At 56.2% G+C, this 22987-nt stretch overlaps 4 protein-coding genes across 4 annotated transcripts; 2 read left to right on the top strand and 2 right to left on the bottom strand.

Moving 5' to 3' along the window:
- Positions 1-2771: 2771 nt before the first annotated feature.
- Positions 2772-5206, bottom strand: SLS55_005243 (uncharacterized protein; the record flags this gene model as incomplete). Its single annotated transcript, XM_066776693.1, has 2 exons — positions 2772-5020; positions 5071-5206. 2 exons carry the CDS (start codon positions 5204-5206, stop codon positions 2772-2774), a joined length of 2385 nt encoding a protein of 794 aa, XP_066632535.1.
- Positions 5207-13449: 8243 nt separating this feature from the next.
- Positions 13450-15256, top strand: SLS55_005242 (uncharacterized protein; the record flags this gene model as incomplete). The annotated part of the gene is made up of 6 exons (XM_066776692.1): positions 13450-13672; positions 13725-13991; positions 14055-14155; positions 14211-14269; positions 14341-14586; positions 14650-15256. 6 exons carry the CDS (start codon positions 13450-13452, stop codon positions 15254-15256), a joined length of 1503 nt encoding a protein of 500 aa, XP_066632534.1.
- Positions 15257-15623: 367 nt separating this feature from the next.
- SLS55_005241 (uncharacterized protein) lies at positions 15624-16972 on the bottom strand (the record flags this gene model as incomplete). Its single annotated transcript, XM_066776691.1, has 2 exons — positions 15624-16792; positions 16849-16972. 2 exons carry the CDS (start codon positions 16970-16972, stop codon positions 15624-15626), a joined length of 1293 nt encoding a protein of 430 aa, XP_066632533.1.
- A 1108-nt stretch (positions 16973-18080) lies between these two features.
- SPC98 (Microtubule-nucleating Tub4p (gamma-tubulin) complex component) lies at positions 18081-21081 on the top strand (the record flags this gene model as incomplete). Its single annotated transcript, XM_066776690.1, has 4 exons — positions 18081-18232; positions 18273-18334; positions 18388-19302; positions 19355-21081. The coding sequence occupies 4 exons, from the start codon at positions 18081-18083 to the stop codon at positions 21079-21081; spliced, it is 2856 nt and encodes a 951-aa protein (XP_066632532.1).
- Positions 21082-22987: the final 1906 nt, after the last annotated feature.

Here is a 22987-nt window from a genome sequence, read left to right as displayed (position 1 = left end):
GAGACAACACACGACAACGCACCCAGTCGTACCTACTGATCGGCAGGGCCTCCTTTATGAGGATACAGCGGGTTGTTTGCTTCATAGATCGATTAGGACTAGCGTAGTTTGCTACCAGGTGGTGGTATAAAGCACGACCAGCAGCCTTCACTAATCGGTCATCCTGCTTTACCATCATCTACTTCAAACGACGGACATCCAGTGGAATTCGACGCTTTCATCGGCTTGTAGTCCAGGAACGTGTGTTTCAAACCATGCGCTATAACTTACTCGCCCTTCCACATATAGGAATACTCGTTGCTGGGGTTGCCGTGGCCATACCAGCTGCTGGCTTCCTTCAAGGTGTAAGTAGAGGAACAGGAGCATCCTGGCTCGTTCAAGCCTTCGCATTATTGCTTATGAGTCTCGCTAGTTCTACATGTGTGCAGATGTTTTCTGGAGTAGCGAAACAAACGAGCCAAAGTCCCGGTGCCAGTGGCTCCAGTACCTTGGCTCGAATTGCCACAATCTGGGGGAGAAATGGTACGTCCAATCAGCACTGTCGCCCACTTCGTGAAGGTTCATTGCGCATCAGGTACCGTCAAATATCTTCCTACGGGCCCGACCCAGGTCTCTTGTGTACGCTGTATGAGTAGGTGCTCACCAACGCTGTACCCTGCTCTGGGACGCAACGCTGACCGTTGTTCAGCGGCGACAACTGCACAGGGTCAGAATGGACGCTGGAATACCCGGGCATAGATGATTTGGGGATGATAGGATGGAACGACCGTGCTGCAAGCTATCGCTGCACAGATAATCTCGGTCGGGCGGCCTAGTGGAATGCAAGCCACGAAATCGCTTTCGCTCCAAGCTCGCAGTAGACGATTCGTGACGCAACGGTCCCGGATGATGCCTGTGATTCCGACGTCAGGTATCGATGATCGCCAGCGCCCGAGCACCACCACATCACGGGCAGGATACCAAAATAGTATTTCTTCCGGGCTGAATCATGATGCCCTCCGATGCTGCAAGTTGTCGATCCAGGCACGCCATGTTTCGGCTAACGGAGGCCGCTAGTGGCAAAAGAGGGTCGGTGCGGTCTCAACACCAAAAAGCAAAACGTACAACAGCCGGGATTCCCCAATGGTCACCCACTTGAGTACTAATCGGCCGGTTCGCAGCTTGAGTACGGCTGAGCGGACGGGAAGCCCTATATTCTGCGACCTATGGTCGTACGTGAAAGGTCTTGTGGGCGGTATGGATTATGACTGCAAGTTAACGAGCTGCGGACTGGCTGTCCACTGCCATGCAGACAGGCGCTTCCACCTCAACGGTAAGTGAGGAAATGCAAGCGGGCGGGAAGCCATATATTCCACGACCTATGGTCGTACGTGGCCGGAGGAGTGCTGGAATTCACTGATGTACTGTACAAAACATTCGCTATCTGCTGGCTGCTAACGTCGCGCACTCTGTTTTATTATCTGGGTTCCAACTTATGCCGGATACTGGTGCGCCTCTATCTCTCCAACCGCCGTCGCTGGTGACTGAATGGCGCCAGGCCGTGACAACTGGCCGGGAAACACATCCGGGCGGAGCTATTCCACAGCCCCGGAGCCGGGTCACGGAGTATGAGGCGGGCAGCATTTTCTCCCGACAGCCTCACGAATCGACGCCTCAGGGGGGGGCATGCACTATCAAGGGCCCGGGGGAGCCGATAGGAATTGCGAACTCGGTGATCGGGATGTGTTCGCTTGGGCCGGGGAAGAGCAGCCGATTGGCACGTCGTCACGATCAAGAGTGCCCAAGCCGGAGGCAGCCCGACGCTGGCTGCATGTCTTTCGACTGTGGCGACTGAGGGTGTCACAGACAGGATAGCAAACGCCACAATACGGCCTGTACTTCCGCTTCGGGAAATGGCGGGCCGGACCGCGGAACCCTGTGCAGTCACCGGGCGTGTTCTCAACAACGAACGCTGCTGCGTATTCTAATGGGGCATGTTGAGGATGATAAGATGCCTGCTCGTCCACCCGCAGCCCGGTGGTGTAACCGAACGGCTGACATGCGCTCTCTCCTGCCATCAATAACTTGACGCAATATGCGACCAGAACCCCTCATCCCAGCTACGTGCATGCAGGAACGGGGCCTCTCAGTTGGTGTTCGTCCAAGCGCAGTCAGCAATATGCAAGCCTCGCGCGCCTGTTGTTTTCCCACGAGTTGGGCTTTTGTGCGGCAGCCGATTCCAGCCCAATGTTATACCAAGATGGTATAGTAAGCGACCACGTCGCGTTGTGTCGCACCATCGCCCCTGTTCCTGTGAGACGAGCATTGCCCAAGCCACGTCTCTCACCATCAATTCGACATAAGGAGGGGGGGGGGGGGGGGGGGGGGGGGGGGGGGGGCTAGTGTGCAAAGCTGTCGCCGAGCCATCTGACTCTCGACTCTCCTATCACTACTTGTGATTAGGAGTTGAGCGCTTTTCTCTATTGCTAAGCGATAAAGACGCGCTCTTTCAAACATTCCACCTGCATGGACAGTTGAGGTAATCCAGATACATATGCATATTGGGGCTAAAGACCAAATCCAGACACTGACTTCAACGATGGGAACCGGGTGGGTCATTCTCAAGTGATGACTCCTTTTGTTCGGAAATGTGGGATCACCAAAAAAATGAATAGAGCACAGAAAGTAGAGGTGGACCGCAACATTAATTCATTACTTGTGTATCTGTCGACCATTATAGACCTATGATCATTCCCCCACGTTACTATCCTGATCGATCCTGATCATAAACTCTAGATCGTGAGGGTGGCATTCAGCCTCAGATCCCTACTGCTGGCACCAACCCAGACGGGATACTCGCCGGACTGAAGCTCCCACTGCTGAGCCTCAACGTTCCACACGCTGAGATCCCTGCGTGTCAGCGGGAACGTTGCCGTGACCTTCTGGCCGGACTCGGTCGCCACGCGGTCGAAACCGCGGAGCTGGCGGACGGGGCTGTTCGGGATGCCGACGTACAGCTGCACGACTTCGTGCGCGGTGTAGTTGCCAATGTTTTCAACTTCGGCAGTGACATTGAAGAGGACGTCCCAGAGGGCGGGATGGCCTCCTTGGATGATGGCAGCCTCGGGTGGGAAAGAGTCGGTGTTGCCGTCAAGGGCTTTGACTTCGACATTGGAGTACTCAAACTCTGAGTAAGAAAGACCAAAGCCGAACTCGAAGCGCGGCTCGATTCCGTCCTTGTCGAAAGCCCTGTAGTCGATATAGACACCCTCGGTGAAATCCGACTGCGGGAACCAGCTCTCGTCCACGGTGTGGTTCAAGAGATGCCCGTAATCCTCTTCCTTCTTAGCGACAGTATAAGTGAGTTTGCCGCTCGGACTGACGTCACCGTAGAGGATGTCAACTAGGCTGTGGCCGCTTTCCTGGCCGGGAATACCGGCAAAGACAACAGCAGTGATGTTCTCGTGTTCGATCCAGGCATCAACCAGACGAACGCCTGCAGAGTGGACAACGACAACGGTGTTTGAACAGTTCGTAGCCACGTTATTCACGAGGTTGTCGCTAAACTCATCCGTGAGAGACGGACGATCGAAGGACTCGGAGGCGTAAGCATTGATGAACACGAGGCACACCTGGGCAGTTGCCGAGACATGAGGGTTGACATCCCAAAAGTTCCAGCGTAGAATACCATGGTCCTGGATGACACGGTCCTGAATGGCCTTGAAAGGAGAGATAACATATGGTGGGGAAGCGCCACCCGAGCCACCACCAGTAATGAGAGTGCCGTTGAAGGTGTTCCAACCGTAGTTAACCTCGTAGCCGCCACCGTAGCGAGCGACATTCTCCCACGGCACAGCCTTGACCTCGGCATCATAGCCGTAAACGGCAACGAACTTGGGGCTCTCAAGTGGCAGAGTGTTGTTCACGTTCTTGACTAGGACGTGGCCTGCAGTTCCAACCTCGCGGATGACCTTGTCGTGCTCACCACGGACATCGACGATCGGATGCTGGACGGTGTCAGGGTAGACGCCAACTTCAGGGTAGTCCTCATCCTGACCGATGAGATACCATGCAGCCAGGACACGGGTGGCCATGTCCTCCAGACGCTCGGCAGTGACTGATTTATTGTTGACAGCCTGAGTAAGGTTGGCACCCCAGTAACCACCATCAGGCATAACCACGTCAAGGCCGGCGTTTGCCGATGCGATTCCAGTGTGCTGGGCTTGCCAATCACTGACCACGAAACCCTCGAAGCCCATCTCTGTTTTGAGGATTCCATTCAGCAGCTTGGAGTTTTGGCAAGCGTACGAGTTGTTTGCGCGCTGATAGGAGCACATGACGGAAGCGGCACCGGCCTTCAAAGCATCATAGAAGGGCCAGGCGTAGAGCTCATGCAGAGTCTTGTCATCCACGTTAGAGGACATTGCATGTCCCTCAGGCTCTGCAGCAACATTTCCATTGGACGGCAATGTGTGAGATTGGTTGGGCATGCGGCGGTACTCTTGCTCATTCAGCAGAAAATGCTGTGACTGGATTAGAAAGCGATGGGTATCGAAAGCAGTGGGACGTACCTTTGCAACGGCGATGACGCCGGCATCTTGCATAGCTCTGGTGACCTGGTGCATGCCGATACCAGCCAGGTAGGGGTCGTTGCTGAGACCCTCCCAGTTGCGGCCGCCTCTGGCAATTCTTCCAAGGGGACCAGCAACCGGACCAAGAGCAACATTGATGCCCTTGTCATGGTACTCCTGACCGATGGCCTTGCCGTAGGCATACATTAGATCCCTATCCCAGGTGGTCGCCAGATGCAGTTGCGAAGGGAAAGCAGAGACAAAGTCGGTGCCGCGAATGCCGTCAGGGGCATCGGCGAAGCAGATGGGCTCAATGCCCAGGCGAGGAATGGCACCAGTATTACCGACACAGGTTCCGGTGTAGCCGCGGGTGAGGTTAGACTTCTCGTCCAGAGTCAACTGCGCAACAAGAGCACGTGCCTTCTCGTAGGCAGTGGCCCAGGCGGTAGAAGTGTTACCACTCCCTTGAGCTGCGAAGGAGATCAGCTTGGTGCTCCACGGAACGAGGGCCAGCACATACGAGAGGGGTAGACGGGCGGGCTCTGGCCGTAGAATTGGAGTTCCGAGGGCTGGTTGGCCCAGGTGTAGTTCTCGGCGGCGCATGCTGGAGCAGCGGCGGCCAGGGCCGAGACGACTGCGTAGGCGGTAGACCTCATGGCTGGGAGAAGCTGGAGTTGGCTGGCTTCCCTTGTCGGGCTCACTGGCGCCGAGGCATTGGCAGCTCTTTATAGGCGTATGTTCTCACGACATGATGGCTCTCGTACTAGGTAGGGCCGACTCCCAGGGCGGGAGTCGACGCAAGGTGCGGGAGAAGGCCGGGCGAGGCGGAGATGGCGACGAGAAGGAGCGAACAGCCGACGGGTTGTAGCAACGGCAGTCTAGCGCGGCGGCCGGTCTCGCGGCTCAAGCGGTGTCTGGCACTTTGCCGAAGAAGCCGAAGGTAACAGCGGAGTATCGCGTGCTTGGCCGACGCAGGTGGAGAGGCGGGAGGCGTGCTGGTGCGTGGGGGTGGTGACATTGGCGTGATTCGCCGGCACTTCATGACTCCCGGCTTCGGCTGCGAGTCGTGCACGGCAAGAGCACCGCCCGACTGCATCCCACTCTGTCACTGCTCGTCTCCAGGCGCACGGGATGGAGGGAGGACCAACGCGTCTGTATGGATGGTAAAAAGCACGGCTACCAACAAAACAACGCTGCGCTGCGCTGCGCTCGATAAAAACACGTCTGGGGCGGCAGCAACGGGCGTTCATGTCCGGATCGTGACCGCAGGCGCGCCTTCTCCACGTCCGGGGCCGCGTCGCGCCCTGATCCGCCGCGACCCCGGCCCCAGAGCCCCGCTGTTTCCCAGTGGCCGGCTGTTCATCGGCAGCGGGGCCCAACAACTCCCTCCCGCCTCGCCCTCAGCCTGCGAGCCCGCCTGCTTTTCCGCTCCCGCTCTGCGCCATGCTCGCCGCCTCCACCGGCGCCGCGTCCTTGCTGCCGCTCGGGATCTCGCCCTTGAAGTGGACGTGCCCGTCGCCGACAAAGCTGGCCTTGGCCATCTCCTCGCACTTGCTGTGTGCCGTCTTTCAGCCTCGCGCCCAACCGGCTCGCTCTCCGCCCGCACTTGTTCAGGAGGCAACTGCATACCTTTGATCCGATATCTGCTCCAGCTTCGCATCGAACTCGCGGCACCTGGCTGGGCTGTTCGTGGCTTGGTCCATCGCGCTTGGCCGGAGACTGCCGGTGACGTCAAGAACCCTTGATTCAGCAGGGACTGGCGGTCGCAACGTTTTGGGCAATGGTAGCAAAGAGGTTGCAGAACAGCACGCGACGAGGCGGCCCCAAATCACTTATATCTCGCTGGAAACCGGCTCGTGCGACATTTTTGCTACTGGCCGTGCTATCGCCTGCGATGACGTCTGGCCACGAGCTAAAGAGCGATCACAACAGAGACCCTTACTAACCTTGTCGCGCCTTTATTGCCATTTGCCTGCAACTCGCCCGAAACACACCATCTTTGCATGCTTTCGGCGCCGCTCTCGCCCCGGCTACACGCCCTCGTCTGCCCGAGACGTCTGTTCCACTTGCTCTGCTCCCGGTTCGCGCCGAATGGGTCGGAGAAACCAGCCGTTTACCATTTTGAGGATCTCGTGATAGCTCCCGTCCAATCACATCGCACGGCTCTCTCTGCCTGAACCCAAAACCAACCAGACATCGCCAATCAACTAGCATGTAACGTCTAGCCCTCTCGAGTATCGTCGCTTCCTTCCTTTCAAACGAAACAGAAACGCCCCAGAATCCAGAAAGGGTCCCTTTTAGCCCCCACCTTTATTTCGAAGACTGGATGCCTGTTTAAGCCCCGCATGGCGTCCGGCTAGGACGTTCGAAGGATTCAGCTGCGCGGCCGCCACTTCTGCTGTGCACCAACAAACAGTCCAGTCAAAGGCATAGGCACAGTTGGCCCATTCCGCTCCGCGCTCCGCCAGACCCCGTCTCACAATACGAGCTCGGAAGCTCCAAGAGTGGTGCTTGGCACCGCCGTCTTGTGCCTGTCAAGACTTCTTTCTCTCTGCGGCTGAGGCCATTATGCATTTCCCACTATGGTTGAATCTGCAAAAACCCTTCATTTCCCACGTGTTACTATGCAACCGAAGTGCCAGGACCGCACGAGTAAAATACGAAAACCCCATCGACACCAACTTCAACCACATCTTGGTTTGGGCCGCAGCAACCCCTCGATACATGCTCCGCAAGGCAGAATCGCGTACGAGCGCCTCATCCTCCTCAGCCGGACCGGTCTGTCTTGACCACGCTCCTGCCGCTTCACCACTTTCGCTTTCGCTCGCCGAACCCAGTTTAGCCCAGCTGATCACCTTAACCATAAACTCAATAAGCATATCTTGGCTCCACACAGACCCCTTCGCCGGAGCTGCGTTGTGCAACCCGCCATAACGCCCTTTGCGCCCCCAGCTGCGCCGACGGCATGTCTCTGGACAGTACTTCCAAGTTAAAAATAGCCTCGTCGCTAAGGAGAATTTAAAACTTTCCCTATGTGGCTTCCACGCTCCACGCTCGCAGCTCGCTTAGCCCACAGCGTTCGACCAGGGTCCATCTGTGGACGGCCGCAGACCGCCTTGGCGGATGGGAGCATGGACTGTGGCTGACAGGCAGCAATCAGAAAAGCATTGGCGCTGTGATCAGTCGTGAAAGGATTCTGCCGGCGGGGGATGAGTTGTCAATCAGCTGCCAAGATATGGAGTTTTCTTTCCCTTCCCTCGGTCGGTCTCCTTCATTTAAGGCCGGCTTGATCCCTCGAATAAGGGCGCTGCCCACTCCTCACTGCTTCTCGTTTGGTCGAGCAGTTTGTCGTTCTCCATACGTACCTGATATCCATCTCGTTCTCTCCACCATGCGCTTCTCGACCTCTTTTGTTGTTTTCTTCGCTGCGACTTCTTCCCTTGTCGCAGCTGCGGAGTGGAAGAAGGTTGGAGTAACCCCAAATGAAGCTTTGCTGCTTGCGAGGCAGAGCTTCGATTCATGCACCGGCCTTAGTTGCGCCAGTTGCTTTGGTGCTGGCAACATCGTCTGTGCCGGCAACTCCTGCTTCAACCCCGACGCTGGCGAGCAATGCTGTTCTGACGGAAGTGAGACCCCTAACTTTGCCACCATCATCTTCCTGTGTTAATTCATTCGACCCGCAGGCTATTGCATTGGCCCGGACTCCAGCTGCTGCACGAACGGCCCTGGCGAAACCGGTGGTCCTGAGGACGACATGCCAACTGCCACCACGTCGGACTTTTCTGCGTCTGCCACGTCTGCTGTTGCGAGCGCTACCGCAACTTCTGACTCTGGCGACGACGAGTGGGACTGCTCCGACTCCGACTCTGGGGAAGAGTGCTGCCAACGCGGCGGCGATGAGTACCATTGGTGCTGGGGCTTCTATCCCACAAACTACTGCTACCGCCCCTCTCTCGGCGAGGTCTGCTGCAGCGATGGAAGCAGCTGCACCGGCGGTTCTGACTGCTGCTCGCAATACGTGAGTGTAGCTTCTCAGACGAAGCAGCCCGAGAGGGTGTGATGCTGACAATCGAACAGGGTGCCGTTGCAACAACCCCCAACCCGGCAGATAGCGCTCCGTCCACCACCGCTTCTGCAAGTTCGATTAGATCCGCGAGCTCTTTCGCTGCCGGTGCGACCTCTTCCACATTTGATCTGACGAGTGGTCCCACGGCAACCACCAGCAGCTCCCGCTCCAATATTTTCAATACCGGAAGTGCGACCGCCACGACTACCGGCCCACTCCAAGTCACTGCGGTCGGAGGCGCAGCGCGTGCGCAAGACATGTTCGCTGCCGTTGGTATCGTCGGAGCTGGTCTCGCCCTCCTCTAAACGCCATGCGAAATCTGCGTCTGGGTCAAGGGGAGGATGGAAAACCTGGAACGAAAGTGCTTGGGTCTGTAAATAGCCTGGAGTGTCCAAGGTTGAGATATTCATAACGATGTAGGATCTAATGTCATGATATGCCATGCTCATGCACCAGGTTCGGACGAATGCTGGAACACAAAAATTGAAAATGTTCTTATGACCGTAATTTCTTTTCAAGGTAAGCTGGTTATTGATTGTGTGTTGTAGGAAGGTTTTGAAAGCTGGACAATTGTCTTTGTAGTGCCCCCACCTGCATCTTTGATGTAAGTGTTAGATAAGAGAATGCCGGGAGGTAAATGAGGTGAGCATGGATGACTTGGTTGTACCTTGCAGAAGAACGGGGCGTTGGGTTTGTCGACGTCACAGAGAAGGAACGCGTCGGGTGTCACTGCGACGCGTTCATTGCTCCGACGCCCCACCAAACACCCATGCCTCTCCCTCCACCCGTCGTACGTTTCCCTCTCCCGTGTCCAGCGTTCGGGCTTCTAACTACGCAGACGCCCTCGGCGCGTCGCTTCGTCGCGCGACGCGACCAGAACCAGGCTCCGCCGCAAGCCGCCGTTCGATCATCCGCCGCTCACGCCGCATCGCCGCAGCCGCAAGCTCATGCTCCGGCCCAGCCAGATGTCGTGACGCCCTCGCAACAGTTCAAGCCCACGCCTCGATTCTCCATAGCACCTTCTCGTCCCAAGTTTTCTTCGACTCCACGACCTGCCCATCCAGGTGGACTCTCGCAGCCAACACGTACAGAGGACATTGCCGATGCAGAGATCCCCAGTGTCTCCCGACGCCCGCGCCCTAGGCTCCGCAAGGTAGAGAGTATCCATGACGACTCTCAGGAGGGTTCCAAAGAGCACACTGGGCAAGATGAGGAGATGATCTATGATGCCGTGGCCGAGGAAGATGCATTCTTGGTCGAGAAGCTTGACGAGCACCCAACTCGTGGCCAGAAAGAACAGAGCGCGTCACCTTCAGACGGCGGGTTTGCAGAACCTACTGCGGCGGAAGAACAGCCGCCAAAACGTCGTCGCCTCACGCCGCGCCCTGGGTTGATACCAGAACCCAGTATTTCGACGGGGACAACGGATCCAGTGAAGATGGATGCGGGCTCCCCCGTTCTTGGAAGCCCACCTCAGAGCAGCAGAGTCCCTCGCTTTCGTGTCCCCGGCCACAGTCCTGCTTTCCCGCCTACTGGCATGATGGAGCCTGCCTCAGCACAGCTTGTAGGCTCTCGGCACCGCAATCCATTTCTACTGCATCCGACCAGGCCAGGTGCCATAGGATTGGCTTCTGATGCCAATGCCACACCGCTGCCAGAACACTTCTCACCTCATCGTAGGTCTCAGAAGTTCCTACCAGGCGGAATGGCCGATGTGGTACGGACTTGGGTTTTGAGTGTCGGACAGTCGGGCTCCTTAGCCGGAACCGCAAGCACCCAGACGGGACAGCGGACAGACCGAACGCCGCGGACCAATGAACCGTCTAAATTTCACGTCACTGAGTGTGTTGAAGAGCGACCGGGTGACCGACTGACGCTTGTTTCCGGCCGAACAGACGCTCGTTCTCTGGTCGAAGGTGAGGAGAGCTCGAGTGCGCGAGCAATCTTAGTCGGTCCCGCGAAACGCAACTCACGGACCCCAAATGTTGGTGATGATATAACTGTGCTTCCTCCTAACTGGGAGATTGAAGTAGGCCAGCACGGAGAAAAGTGGCTAGTCGGTGTGGACTGGCGTGTAACTTGATGGTATCGGGTTTCGATTGCTTCACCAAACATGAATAGTTGAACGAGCCTGAGATATACCCCAAGCCAATCCTCTACTTATTGCCAGCCAATCAAATGGTAGCACTGCTATCTCAAGCCGAATGCTTGCCGTCGCCGTGCGGGAGTTTCGAAAGGTGGTAGGTCGTACGTTCAATTTACCTCTCCGCAGGCCTTAAATCCTACTCGTGCACCTGCGTAGTACTCGCCCTGTGTCTCAGGAGCATTTGCTATATAATCTGTTCTTGTTATCTCTTCTAGTATCCGCCAGTACTATCACTGGCTTAGCCTGGTGGTAGTATTGGCGGATCCCAAGTCCCCTTGGACCTCTGGGTTCGACTCGCGCTTGTAGCTCTGCTACTTTCTCCTCTTAGCACACTGGATCGCAAAAAATCCTCCTATGAAGCCTTACGGTAGGGCTGAGGAGGGTTTCTGCGGACTCTCCACCGGGAGAGTCCGTAGTTTTGCTTTTTGACGCTCCGATCCTTTATTTCCTGCTTTCTTTTTTTTTTTTTTCACCCTTCCACTATATCGAACACTTTCGAACTCGCATTGTGCGAGGCGGGGCGTGTGTAGATCGTGGCGAGGGTATCAATGGTGGTAGCGAGAAGAAATTTCTGTGGGTGAGCACCAACAGTACCGGAGGTTCAGGGCACCCCATATGCTGACGACTACGTTCACTAAGTTTCGATAGCAGAGCTTCAAGCAGAACGTTCCATCTTCGGTCGTTGGGCAAGTGTCTGGCCCTTTTCGGGCATCGCTTCACGCGCGTGGTGTCACCATCAGGCATGCATGGCATTCTCTCAGTAGGGGGCCTTGTGTCATGTAAATACCGCAGACGGAAACATGATCTGGCTCTCTTCCGCTTCAATGCACTTTTGCTTACTTCAGAAGAATCGTAGCCTCACACAAGAAAGTCACTCTTCGAATCCGTCCCTCTTAACGTGCCATGCTTCGGCTTGATCGTAGCGTTGAGCGACATCGGCATGTTCGTCAATCTCCGAAGTCACACGTCAGCCCATTAGCGCACATGTTGTGCACCTCATCGGTCAGTGTGGCAGGTTTCGTGCGAAGGTCCGACAGTCCGTTTGTCATTTAATAGCGTGCGATCTCCAGTTTTGTTTCTCGACACACTGCTGGTATTCGCATGATCCCGTTTCTTCCACCGCCCGAGTATAGGCTCACCTTTTTACCTGAAATCTGGCAATGCATCTCGTTACAGTCCTTCCCGTCCTGTTGTTCGTGAGATTGACGGCTGCTGCGCCTTCGGACATGGAACGCGGGATCAATCGTTCGAATGTGCTGCTCCGACGTGTAAGTTGATTACTTTTGTGGTTCCCCGCATGTGTCGCTGATTTCTTCGCTCAGTCTGTAAGTTCGATGATTTCTGAATACTGGGGAGTTCCTGACTACATCATCAAATTACTCACGATGCAAAATAGTGTGTAAGTGGTGCGATCCCGGAACCTAATGGTTGAAGCACTTACTTACTTCCAATGTACAGCCTGCCAGATGCATGACGCATTGTCCGGAGTGTTGCGATGACTTGAGCTGCCCCAACCTTTGCGTAAGTGGCAGACGTTATACCGCCGTCGCTCGACATCGGATCATGTGTGCGTGAGAATCACGACTGATTTGAGCATAATTATAGTGTTGAGCGTGGGGTTTGATGCTGTCACTTTCAGCGTCATCCATATGATCCCAGGGCGTCCGTTCGACTATCAAGTTGGTGTTCAGGCAATTGCCTTGTCTGTATGCAAAGATCCGATTTCAGGGCTTGTTTGCTCAGAACACAATGGAGGAGCTTTTCGCCCAACAGTGACAGGTGGCCATGCGCAGGAAATCCAAATGGAGAATATGTGTTCTCCTACGATTTTCGATTTCCTAGAACTAATGCGTCGTGTTGGCTTGCAGGAGTTTGGCGAAGCGACTGCCGAGGGTATGTTGACAAGCAGCGGAATTTAAGGAGACGCACGTACAGAGATCGCCGTCCTAGCCTTTAGTCCTAGAGGCCACCACTTTAGAGCAGCCACGCAGGCCAGATATCCTCAGCCACAAACGCCTCCCCTGTTTGAAAGTGGCCGGACTTCCGGATATATCAGGCCCAAAATGAGCCACCGGGACACTTCCGCCTTCTTTTCGGCCAAGACTGCACGATAAATGGAGCTGACTTGAAGTAGAAACTCTACAACGCAGCACCAGGTTGCCGCTGATTCCCCTCACGGCCCCGAGCAGGAGCTGCCAGCGTATGTGGGGGAAGGCAGCGCGGGGTCTTTCCGTCCTCACGTCCCTCCAGCGCGGAAGATCGCTCTCTAATTAGGGCCGGCGCAAAGATATGGATATCGGTTAGCGCCACCGCGCAGCATGGTGATTCGACGGGGGAGGTCCTGCCGTCTGCCAAGCTCGAGACTTGAAAAGCCACCAGTGCGGGGACCCCGGATTTGCCCACAACTCCAGCCCACCCGCTTCACATTGGCACATCCCGCTCCTGCAGCCCTCGGCGTGCTTGCAGCCGGCGCACGAAGCCGGATGCTGGGATCGCATGGCCTGCATGTCCGCCTGCCCTTAAATGCTCCGACACCCCCAACAGCAATGGTGATTGACATGTCGTACTGCATATATGGCCTGTCCTCCCCCTCTTAGCATTTGAACTATTCATAACTTCCCCATCGCCCTCTTTCCAGCCTCCAGGGCTTTGGGACACCTCCTTTTCCTCGTAACCCAATACCAACCATGGACGTGACGGCAATTCCCGAGAAGCCGCAAGCGCAGCATCTTGAAAAGGTCGACCTTGACGATGAACGCAGTAGCGGCAGCGATACAGCGGCGAGCAGGCGTCCGCACATCCATATCGACCCGGCTGCCGAAAAGAAAATTATCCGTAAATGCGACTATCGCGTAGTCCCTCCGTTAACGATTCTGTTCCTGCTGGCTTTCCTCGACAGGACAAACATCGGTCGGCACGCCCTTACTTCTCAGAGATTGCGAGTGAGAACTAATTCGTCCAGGAAATGCGAGGATCCAAGGCTTGACGGAAGAGCTGAAGATGACGGGAAACGACTACAACGTCGCGCTGCTTGTCTTCTTCGTGCCGTACATCCTCTTCGAGATTCCATCCAACCTGATCCTCAAGCGAGTCGCGCCGTCCACCTGGCTGAGCTTGATCATGGTGCTGTGGGGGATTTGCACCATGGGCCAGGGTCTGGTCAACAACTTTGGAGGCTTGGTCGCCATGCGCGTTCTTGTCGGGCTCTTCGAGGCTGGCCTCTTCCCCGGTACGCTCCTTTACATACTTTCGTTTCACTTCTGCCGCGTATGCTTATCCTTCCATGATACAGGCTGTGTTTATATGCTAGGCATGTACTACAAGAGATACGAACTCCAGTGGCGCCTTTCACTTTTCTTCTCCGCCAGCATCTTGGCCGGAGGTTTCGGTGGGGTATGTGTTATCCCTTCCACCTACACGCCTGCGAAGTGCTGACAAGGGGACTCAGCTTCTCGCCTACGCTCTGGCGAAGATGGACGGCGTGGGCGGATACTCGGGTTGGCGATGGTAAGTCACAGGAGGGGCACCCAACCCCTTTTCCTCCGACTCTCTCTCTCTCTAATGCCGTATACATTCAGGATCTTCATCATCGAAGGTCTCGCGACCGTCGTTATCGGCGTTCTTTCCAAATGGTGGGTGCCCGACTGGCCCGAAACGGCCAGCTTCCTCAACGAAGAGGAGCGGGCCATCCTGACCGCGCGCCTCGCCGACGACCAGGGAGAATGCCGCATGGACCGGCTCGACAAGAATGCCCTGAAGCGCAGCTTCGGTGACTGGAAGATGTACGTCGCCGTCATCATGTACTTCGGCATCGTCAACAACGGGTAAGTGGCAAACGACAACAATCGGGAGGAAAAATGATAAGAAGCTAACGAAAACGACGATAGCTACTCCACCTCCTTCTTCATCCCGACCATCATCAAGGAAATGGGCTACACCAGCTCGCGCGCCCAAGTCCTCTCCATCCCCATCTTCGTCGTCGCCACCGTCGTCGCCCTCGTCGTCGCCGTCTGCACCGACAAGCTGCAGCACCGCTACGGCTTCTGCCTGCTGGGCGTGGCCGTGGCCTCCGTCGGCTACGTCCTCCTCCTGTGCCAGGACCGCCTCTCGCCGGGCGTCAAGTACTTCGCGCTCTTCGTCATCGTCTCGGGCGGCTACATCACCCAGCCGGTGACGCTGACGTGGATTTCCAACTGCATGAGCGGCCACTACAAGCGCTCCGTCGCCGCCGCCATGCAGGTCGGCTTCGGGAACTGCGGCGGCATCGTCGCGTCCAACATCTACATCTCGTCCGAGGCGCCGCGCTACCGCACCGGCTACGGCACGTCGCTGGGCCTGTTGTGGCTGTGCGCCGCCATGTGCACGCTGCTCTTCTTCGGTGTGCGGCGGGAGAACGCGAAGAGGGACCGCGGCGAGAGGGACTACCGCTTGGAGGATGAGAAGGACAGGGACAATCTGGGTGATGATCATCCGCACTTTAGGTTCGCTACCTAGTAGACGAGAGAGTCCGGCCGCGTCGTCGACGGGTAGACATGTTGTTTGGGTAAACTCGGTAAGATTTGGAGATGGGCATGCTTCGAATGCTTCAAAAAGAGTAGTGGCCGTTCCATTGCATTGCGGCCGTGTCTCCCATGTTTCCTCCCCTCTGCATATACAATCACTGTGCCTTCTATATATGCTTTGTACACTGAGAAACAGACGTCTTCCAGTCTGCAGACGAGCCTATAAACATGCATCTGTATGCATGATATCCTCATTCATTAGTGGATCAGCGCACCCGTTGAACCCCATAGCGCCAACCATTAACCCAGTATTGGGCAAGAAACACAACAACTGAAAGTGCTTTGGCTGAGCACATCATCTACAACCAGAAAACAGCGCCCGCAAGAACACCGGCAAGACCGACGCCCATACCTCTCACCTCTCTGGCAGGGCTAGCGGCACCGGTCGAGGTGGCACTAGCGGAAGCGGCAGTGCCGGTAGCAGTCGCCGCAGTACCCGCAGTGATGCTGCTTTGGACGGCCGAGTTGTACGTTTGTCCAAGGGTGGGAAGCGAAACATCACCGTTGACCTCCCAGACGCCGGCGGTGTAGCTCGGACACGCGGGTGCTGTCAGACTGGGGGAGTAGGCCGATTTTTTGACGCCAGTGGGGGTCAGAGTAGCCCACTGCTTTTTCAGGTTGGAAAAGTCGGGGCTGACGGGGGTTGGGGTGCCAGAGCGCGGGTAGCCGTCAGGAGGGGCGCCAGAGGCAGTAGCGTCGACCTTGGCGCCGTAGTTGACAATACCATAGTCGTTAGATTCCTCAATCCACTCGTAGACGATGGAGCCACTCCACGTGTCAGCCATGCTTTTTCCGAAGATTGCGGCCTGGTCGCTCCAGGTGCGCGGCTTGACCGTGTTGCAACCAGTCTCGGAGAAGAAGATGGGAATGTTGTAGTCAGAGGCGTTCTTCTGGAGCTCCGAGTAGCCAGACTGAGTGTAAGTAGAGTCACCGCACCACTCGTACGCATTCAGAGCGTAGAAGTCAATGTTCTCAGAAGAGTTGCTGCTGCAGGCAAGGTAGTTCTGGAGCAAGGGGCGGAGAGAGGCAATATCGGCAGCAGAATATCCAACAGGAATGTCGCGATACTTCTTGCTGTCCCGGTAGGCCTTGAGGTCCCGGGCAGCCTCCTTGACATAGGGAGCGGCGACCGAGCCATTGCCGGTAGTCAAGACCTCATTGCCGACGAAGAAGCCAGCAGTGTTGTCATACTGCTGGAACTCGTCCATGACCTTCTGGAAAGCAGAGAGCTGGGTCTGGTTCCAGCGAGGGTCCGTCTGCTCAATCTGGGTGTCGAAAGTGTCGAGATCGAGCCAGAGGTAGATTCCCTTGTCCGCAAAAATGCTCATGCATTTCTCATGGTCGCCGGTGGGATCGACGTGGTAGACGCGAATTGAATTGGCACCCAGATCCTCCATAAGGTCGGCATCGAGCTGGCATTGGGTGGAGTTGGTCAAAGGGTCGTCGGGAATGAGCTGGTAAGCAACACCTGTACAGCGCTTTAACATGTGAAGCATGGCGTGACAGGGGGAAGCATGCACGTACCCTTGACGTAGAACTGGTCGCCGTCGCTGGTGAAGAACTTGGCGCCTTTGACAGAAATGGTAGCAATTGCATTGGCAGAGGCGGCCAGGCTGGCGAGAAGGCCGCCGATTACGAGGAGCTGCATGGTTGCGTTCGGGTCGATAGCGAGTGTGGAGAAACGAAGGTTGCGGGTCAGAGCGGGCTGCGGCGGAGCAAAGGTTGTTATAGGCCGCGAGGTGGACAAAGAAAGAGCTGCGGCAAACGAGAGCGCGGCAGGAACGTGGTGGATGCGAGGGAGGAGCAGCGGGCAAGAAAAAGAAGCGGCAGGACGCGCGGATTTTCAGAATGGAGCTACACTTCCAAGGCAGAGGCATCATAGCTTCATGGCTCGTCCGGGCTCTATCGCCGCTTCCACTTGTTTCATGCAGCTGGCTTATCGCGCTGGCTAAGCCGGCCGCCATTCCCCGTCATGGCTAGTGGGGCGGCAGGCGTTGGAGCTTAGCGTCGCTTCGCTGTGAGGGAAATTGCTCACAAGTGCCGCTCCACCCCCCGACCCCGACCTCCTCCATGCCACCTGCGCCTTCTGGACCGAGTCAACCGTGCGAAACCCCATTGTGAATTATGGCCTGGGCTGGCTGCTTGAGAGGCCTAGATGGAAATGTTTCATGAACAGGTCCGGATAGACACCAATTCCTTGAAGAGCAAGTCGCTCACTAGGCGTGACTGTGATGTGGAATTCTACCTCATGTTAGCTGAGATGAAGATTGATGCACCTGGGACTCTGGAGCAAAGTGCACTGTTGTTTCGGCCTGAAGTATAGTAGGCCCGGGTGTGTTGGGTTGTTTCAGGCACGACATGCGGCCTACAAATAGAGCCATGGGGTCTGAAACAACGAGCCTTTCAGCACCAGGAAGTCTGCAGACCATGTATGTTCCATTTTGAACTTACAGCGGCTGCTCCCACGATTTCAATCGGGAGGATGCGCCATATTCAAGCAGCGGCCGGTAGATTCGCGCATGGCCTCATTGCCACGGATCTTCTGCAAAGATACGCCGAAGTAGCGGTGCGGGGTGGATGACGGGGTCAAGAAACGCGAGGTGATGTGTTGAGCGGAGAGCATCCGGGGTGGCACAGGGCCGCGGTCGGATGGGGAAAGACCGGCGACAGGCGGGCGCAAACATCGCGTCTCCGCCGCAACCCAACGCGTCCACCCCAGTCGCAGTCCCGCGCAGCGATGAGCGCACCCTCCACCAATGCCGCAATCCACCGAAGAACGCGTCGAGCACGCGCTGTCGAAGCTCCTGGAGCACCTGCTGCCCCAGTATCCCGACGAAGATGAAGACACGGCCGACCAGCGTTTCGACGACGCTTTCAACTACTCACTCGACGCTCTGGACAGGCAAGCGTCATCGCCCTCCGACCGAGCAAAGCTAATTGCCTTGCAGCGCCGGAGAACCAGGCGTCGCCTCCGACGTCAATCATGCCAACGATCTCATCAAGAAGAAATGTAGGCTGTACCCGCCACCGCCATGCCCGTTTCCCACGCTTACACAACTCCAGTGGTGCGCGAGAACAGCTCTCCCGAGAAGGCTTTACGCTTCGCCAATCTCTATTCGAGACTGCTCACGCAGCCCGTCCTGAACCAAAAATGGGCAATGCTTTACTTCCTCTTCCAGCTCTCCGACTCCGACCTTCCCATCCTGCCGCCTGGCGTTCGCTCCCCGCCCCGCTCTCCCGAACATGCTGCCAATTTCCAGCCGCTGGCCAATCCTGATCCTACGTCGCCGTCTCGGTTCGCAAGAGATTACGGAGAGGCCCAGTACGCGGACAATCCAACATTCAACGAAGCGTTTGCCAATGCAGGCCTCTCACGACTTCCGCCCGTGGAGGATCTCGAAGCTGCCAGGGCAGCGCTCCAGGATAGACCCAAGACCGCCGATAGGCCAAAGACGGCGGATAGAAAGATGCGGGAGGCGAGACGAGACGACGAGCCTGTGCCAGAAACTCCAGTGCTCAAGAAACACACCTCTCTCACTTCATACGAACCGTCAGAGCCAGCTCTCTTGCGCGATCTGCCCTTCACCCTGCAAGGCCTCTCCTCGGCCAACCTTGTGTTTGCCGACCCCTCCATTCTCAAGTTCCCCACGACCCTTCCCGCCCCTTTAGTCAGCCTTCTCCATACCCTCGCGGAACCATCGCTTTTATATCGTAAGCTTTCGCAGTTCGTCGAGTCCTCTGATGGCGGTTTAGTTACGCAAAGCCTGCGCTCAGCCTTGGCAATCGAACTTCGAGCATACCTTGGTCTCGTCGCTACGCTTGAAGGCCAAATACGGCGGGCACTGGCAATGCTGGATGACTCGCAACCAAGGCGGGGCATTGGGAAGGCCGGCGTGACTCTTAAAAGATGCGTCATCTGGACAAGAGAAGCTACCATGGGCCTGAGGCTCATGAGCTTGATTGTGGAAGAGTCGACCGGTCAGACACATCCTGTATCTCTTACAAGACAGCTGAGCTGACACGATGGCAGGCAAGAAAGGCGGCGAGCTCATTTCCTTGATCCATTCCTTTTCTCTTTCCCACGGTGACCCATTTGTGGTTGCCTTCGCCGAGCGGCTCCTAGCCCATGTGACACGACCTTTCTACGATATGCTACGACAATGGATTTACGACGGAGAACTGTCAGATCCTTTCCTCGAATTCTTCGTCTCTGAACAGCACGAGGATCCTAATGATGAGAATGCCGGCAAGGGCGGCGCAACAAGTGTCTGGGAAGACAAGTACAAGCTGAACGAAAAGATGATTCCGTCGATTGTCTCCTCGGAATTTGCAAGCAAGGTCTTCCTTATCGGCAAAACGCTAAACTTTATTCGATACGGCTGTGGTGACGCAGCTTGGGTAGAAAGCTACTCCAAGGATTCCTCTAGGGAGCTCCGTTACGGCGATACGGCTGCGCTGGAGAGGAATATTGGGGAGGCCTACAAGACGACCATGGCCCGTCTCATACACCTAATGGCTGACAAGTTTAAGCTGTTCGAGCATCTACAGGCGCTGAAGAAATACATTCTCCTAGGAGCCGGTGACTTCATTGCAGTACTAATGGAGTCGCTCTCTTCAAACCTGGATCAGCCTGCCAATACACAGTACCGCCACACTTTGACCGCCCAGCTTGAGCATGCTGTACGGAATTCCAACGCCCAGTATGACTCACCCGAGGTCCTCCGCCGACTGGACTCCCGTATGCTGGAGCTCAGTCACGGGGAGATCGGGTGGGACGTCTTTACATTGGAGTACAAGATCGATGCGCCGGTCGATGTCATTGTCACGCCGTATGGCAGCAAACAGTACCTCAAGGTTTTCAACTTTTTGTGGCGCGTGAAGCGTGTCGAGTTCGCTCTCGGCAGTACATGGCGGCGGTGCATGACTGCAGCGCGGCAGTTTCTCGGGGCGGTTGAGGACAAAGTCGGCAAAGACTGGAAGATAGCTCGTTGCGCAGTGGCTGAAATGATCCACTTCATCAACCAGCTACAGTACTACATTCTGTTCGAGGTCATCGAATCTTCGTGGAACGAGCTGCAAGCCAGCATGCGGAAACCCGAGAGTACGCTGGATGACTTGATTCATGCACACGCGCGATACCTCACCAACATCACTCGCAAAGGTCTTCTCGGGTCGGAACGCATGGACTTCACTGGCCAGTTGCACGAGCTCCTCAAGATCATGCTCGCTTACAAGGGTGCTGTCGACGGGCTGTACTCATTCTCGACGGCCGAATTCGCACGCCGCCAGGAGCGCGCCGCCAAAATCGAGACACGCACAGCTGCTGGGAAATGGGGTCTCAGCGAAAGGGACTCGGAAAATGCTTCGCCCACATTCTCGGCAACGCCAGCGAATCTACGACCTTCGTCGATGCGCAAAGACGACGACAACTCTCCTTTCCCGCCACCGTTATTATCGGGCAACGCGGGGTCTGAGGACGACGTCCTCGAAGGTCTACGCAACAGGCTGGGCATGCTCAGCAGAGACTTCAAGGCACGCGTGAATATACTACTCGGCGACCTGACACATCAGCCTGATGCGGACATGCGCTGGCTGGCCATGGTCATGAATTTCAACGAAGTGTATCAACCTTCCCGGAGGAAGCGTGGGGCCAGCTCGCGAAGGAGAGACGGGCGTGAGGGTGGGGAGAAGGAGGCCAAAATCTCGGGAGCGAAGTCAGCCGAGGGCAGCTTCAAGGAGGATGACAAGAAGGGTTGAGTTGCATCTCTGAAATTTGGTGTTGAGGTAAGGCGCAATAATGACGAGTGCGATACCAAACGGGAGCTCTATTTACCGGGTACTCACAGTCTTAGTCAATCGCAAGAAGATAATATCAGGACTTGCTTCCGCCGTGCTAACCCAGAGGGGAAGACAAATTCGGACATGCTCGCTTAGAGTTGATGGGCGGGACATGCCGTGAGATGTGGAGGAGTGGGCTGACAATGGTTCACAGTCGTTGACTAGAGCCTGCGAGAACGACAATGCCAGAGTCTAGACTTGGGGTATGGACGAGATGAACATCGTGGGGTGACGTATGCGAAGCGCGGTGCGAGAATCGAGAGACGTCAGAAACAACGTGCTGATCTGTTCTGGACCCCGTCACCCGCCTCGGACCTCTTCCGCAGTAGCGCCCCGTCCCCCAGCCTCAGGTTTCCGCGCCCCTAAATGTGCATCCTTCCACCCCTCACCTGGTTTGCCGTCCCGCGTGCAGCGGCTACGCTAGCAACAAGCCGTCACGTCTACCGCTTAGCGCCGACCCTACCGCAAGGTTCCGAAGGATGGGGATGGCTATGACCCCCGCGAAGCGGATGATGACGCGTCCAGGGCAGCCCTGTCTTCCATCGAGCACAGCACGTCCAACCACACTCTTCACGCGTTCTCGTCCTCACTTTAATTTAGACCTCGTGTCGTTTTGCAATCGATATCCGGTCATCCTTGGCGTGGACCTGAGGCGGCAGGGGCAAGGCTGATATGAAGAGAGGGGGAAATATGCAGGAGACTGCGGCCCATTGGATCTCAACCCCCGGTGCTCGACAACTGCGTTAGCGTCCCGGCACGTCGCGTGGCTGGGGGGAGGGAACAAAAAAGAAAGGAAGCTACCTATATCCCGGTTAAGCTGAACGTTTAGTTTCACTTTGTGGTAAAGGCGAGGGATGGCCAGCACTGGCCAGGAAGGGGATGGGGTAAAAGAAAGAACGAAAGCGAAGCTGACAATCATAGGCGAAGCTGGTTGGTAGAGATGGGAGGTGTGCAAAAGGCGATTACTTTAGCGCCCACGGTCATCGTATGATGATGATAAACCGCGCCCCAGCGAAAAGCAGGAACCCACTATCCCCTGGTCAGCGCCGGGATCGGTTCGAGATAGTCGCCTCCTTTCCTGCGCATTCAGGTTTTGTTTCTTTTCTTTGGGGGCCGAACTTGCGAAGGCCAATGAGCCTTCAGGTGTGCTAAATATACCGGCGCTGCTTTCGGCAGGGCTGCACAGAGCACCGGGAGGTTCTTTGCCGATGGAAGAGACATCAATACTTCCGAAGGTTCACGGGGCGTTCCTCACGGAGATAAGAAACATGCAGCGGCTGGGGCTGGCGTCGATTGGTCGGATTTTATTTTCGTCACCCCTCGCGCTGGAGCAAGGGACAGTGATCTTCGGATTATCCGAGCGAGCGGGATCATCTCGCTTGGCCATGTGGCCGCACGGACGGCCTCTGCCCGTCGGTCAGTCTCGTACCCAGTCTCGTACGCTTCGCGCTTCGGTTAGAAGAGCGCTCTTCTCTGTCCCTTTCTTTTGTGTCTTCTTGACTCGCCGACGCAGCAGTAGGCCCGTCGGCCGAGCGACTGTCATTATTGACCGACCGGGTCGCCGAAAGCCTCGTCAATAAAAAGTCAGTAGTCGCCTCGCCTCGCTTCCCGACCGCCGTATACGCTTTAGGCGTGTAGATCCAGCTCTATAGTACACCCTCTTATTGCACATTCCCGCGTCGATCTCTGCGCGGCTGACAGGCACCGTGCCCTCAGCTTCATTGATCAACCGCGGCCCCCACAGCCCTATGATGGCGCGCAGGAATTGCGCAGGAGATCGTATTGGACGGATGTGAAGATTGTCCCAATATCAACAACGATACAT

The sequence above is a fragment of the Diplodia seriata genome, assembly GCF_021436955.1.
Source record: "Diplodia seriata strain FDS-637 chromosome Unknown scaffold_5, whole genome shotgun sequence".
NCBI lineage: Eukaryota > Fungi > Ascomycota > Dothideomycetes > Botryosphaeriales > Botryosphaeriaceae > Diplodia > Diplodia seriata.
Note: the sequence above shows the minus strand (reverse complement) of the source record. Positions and strands in the feature narration are given on the sequence as shown.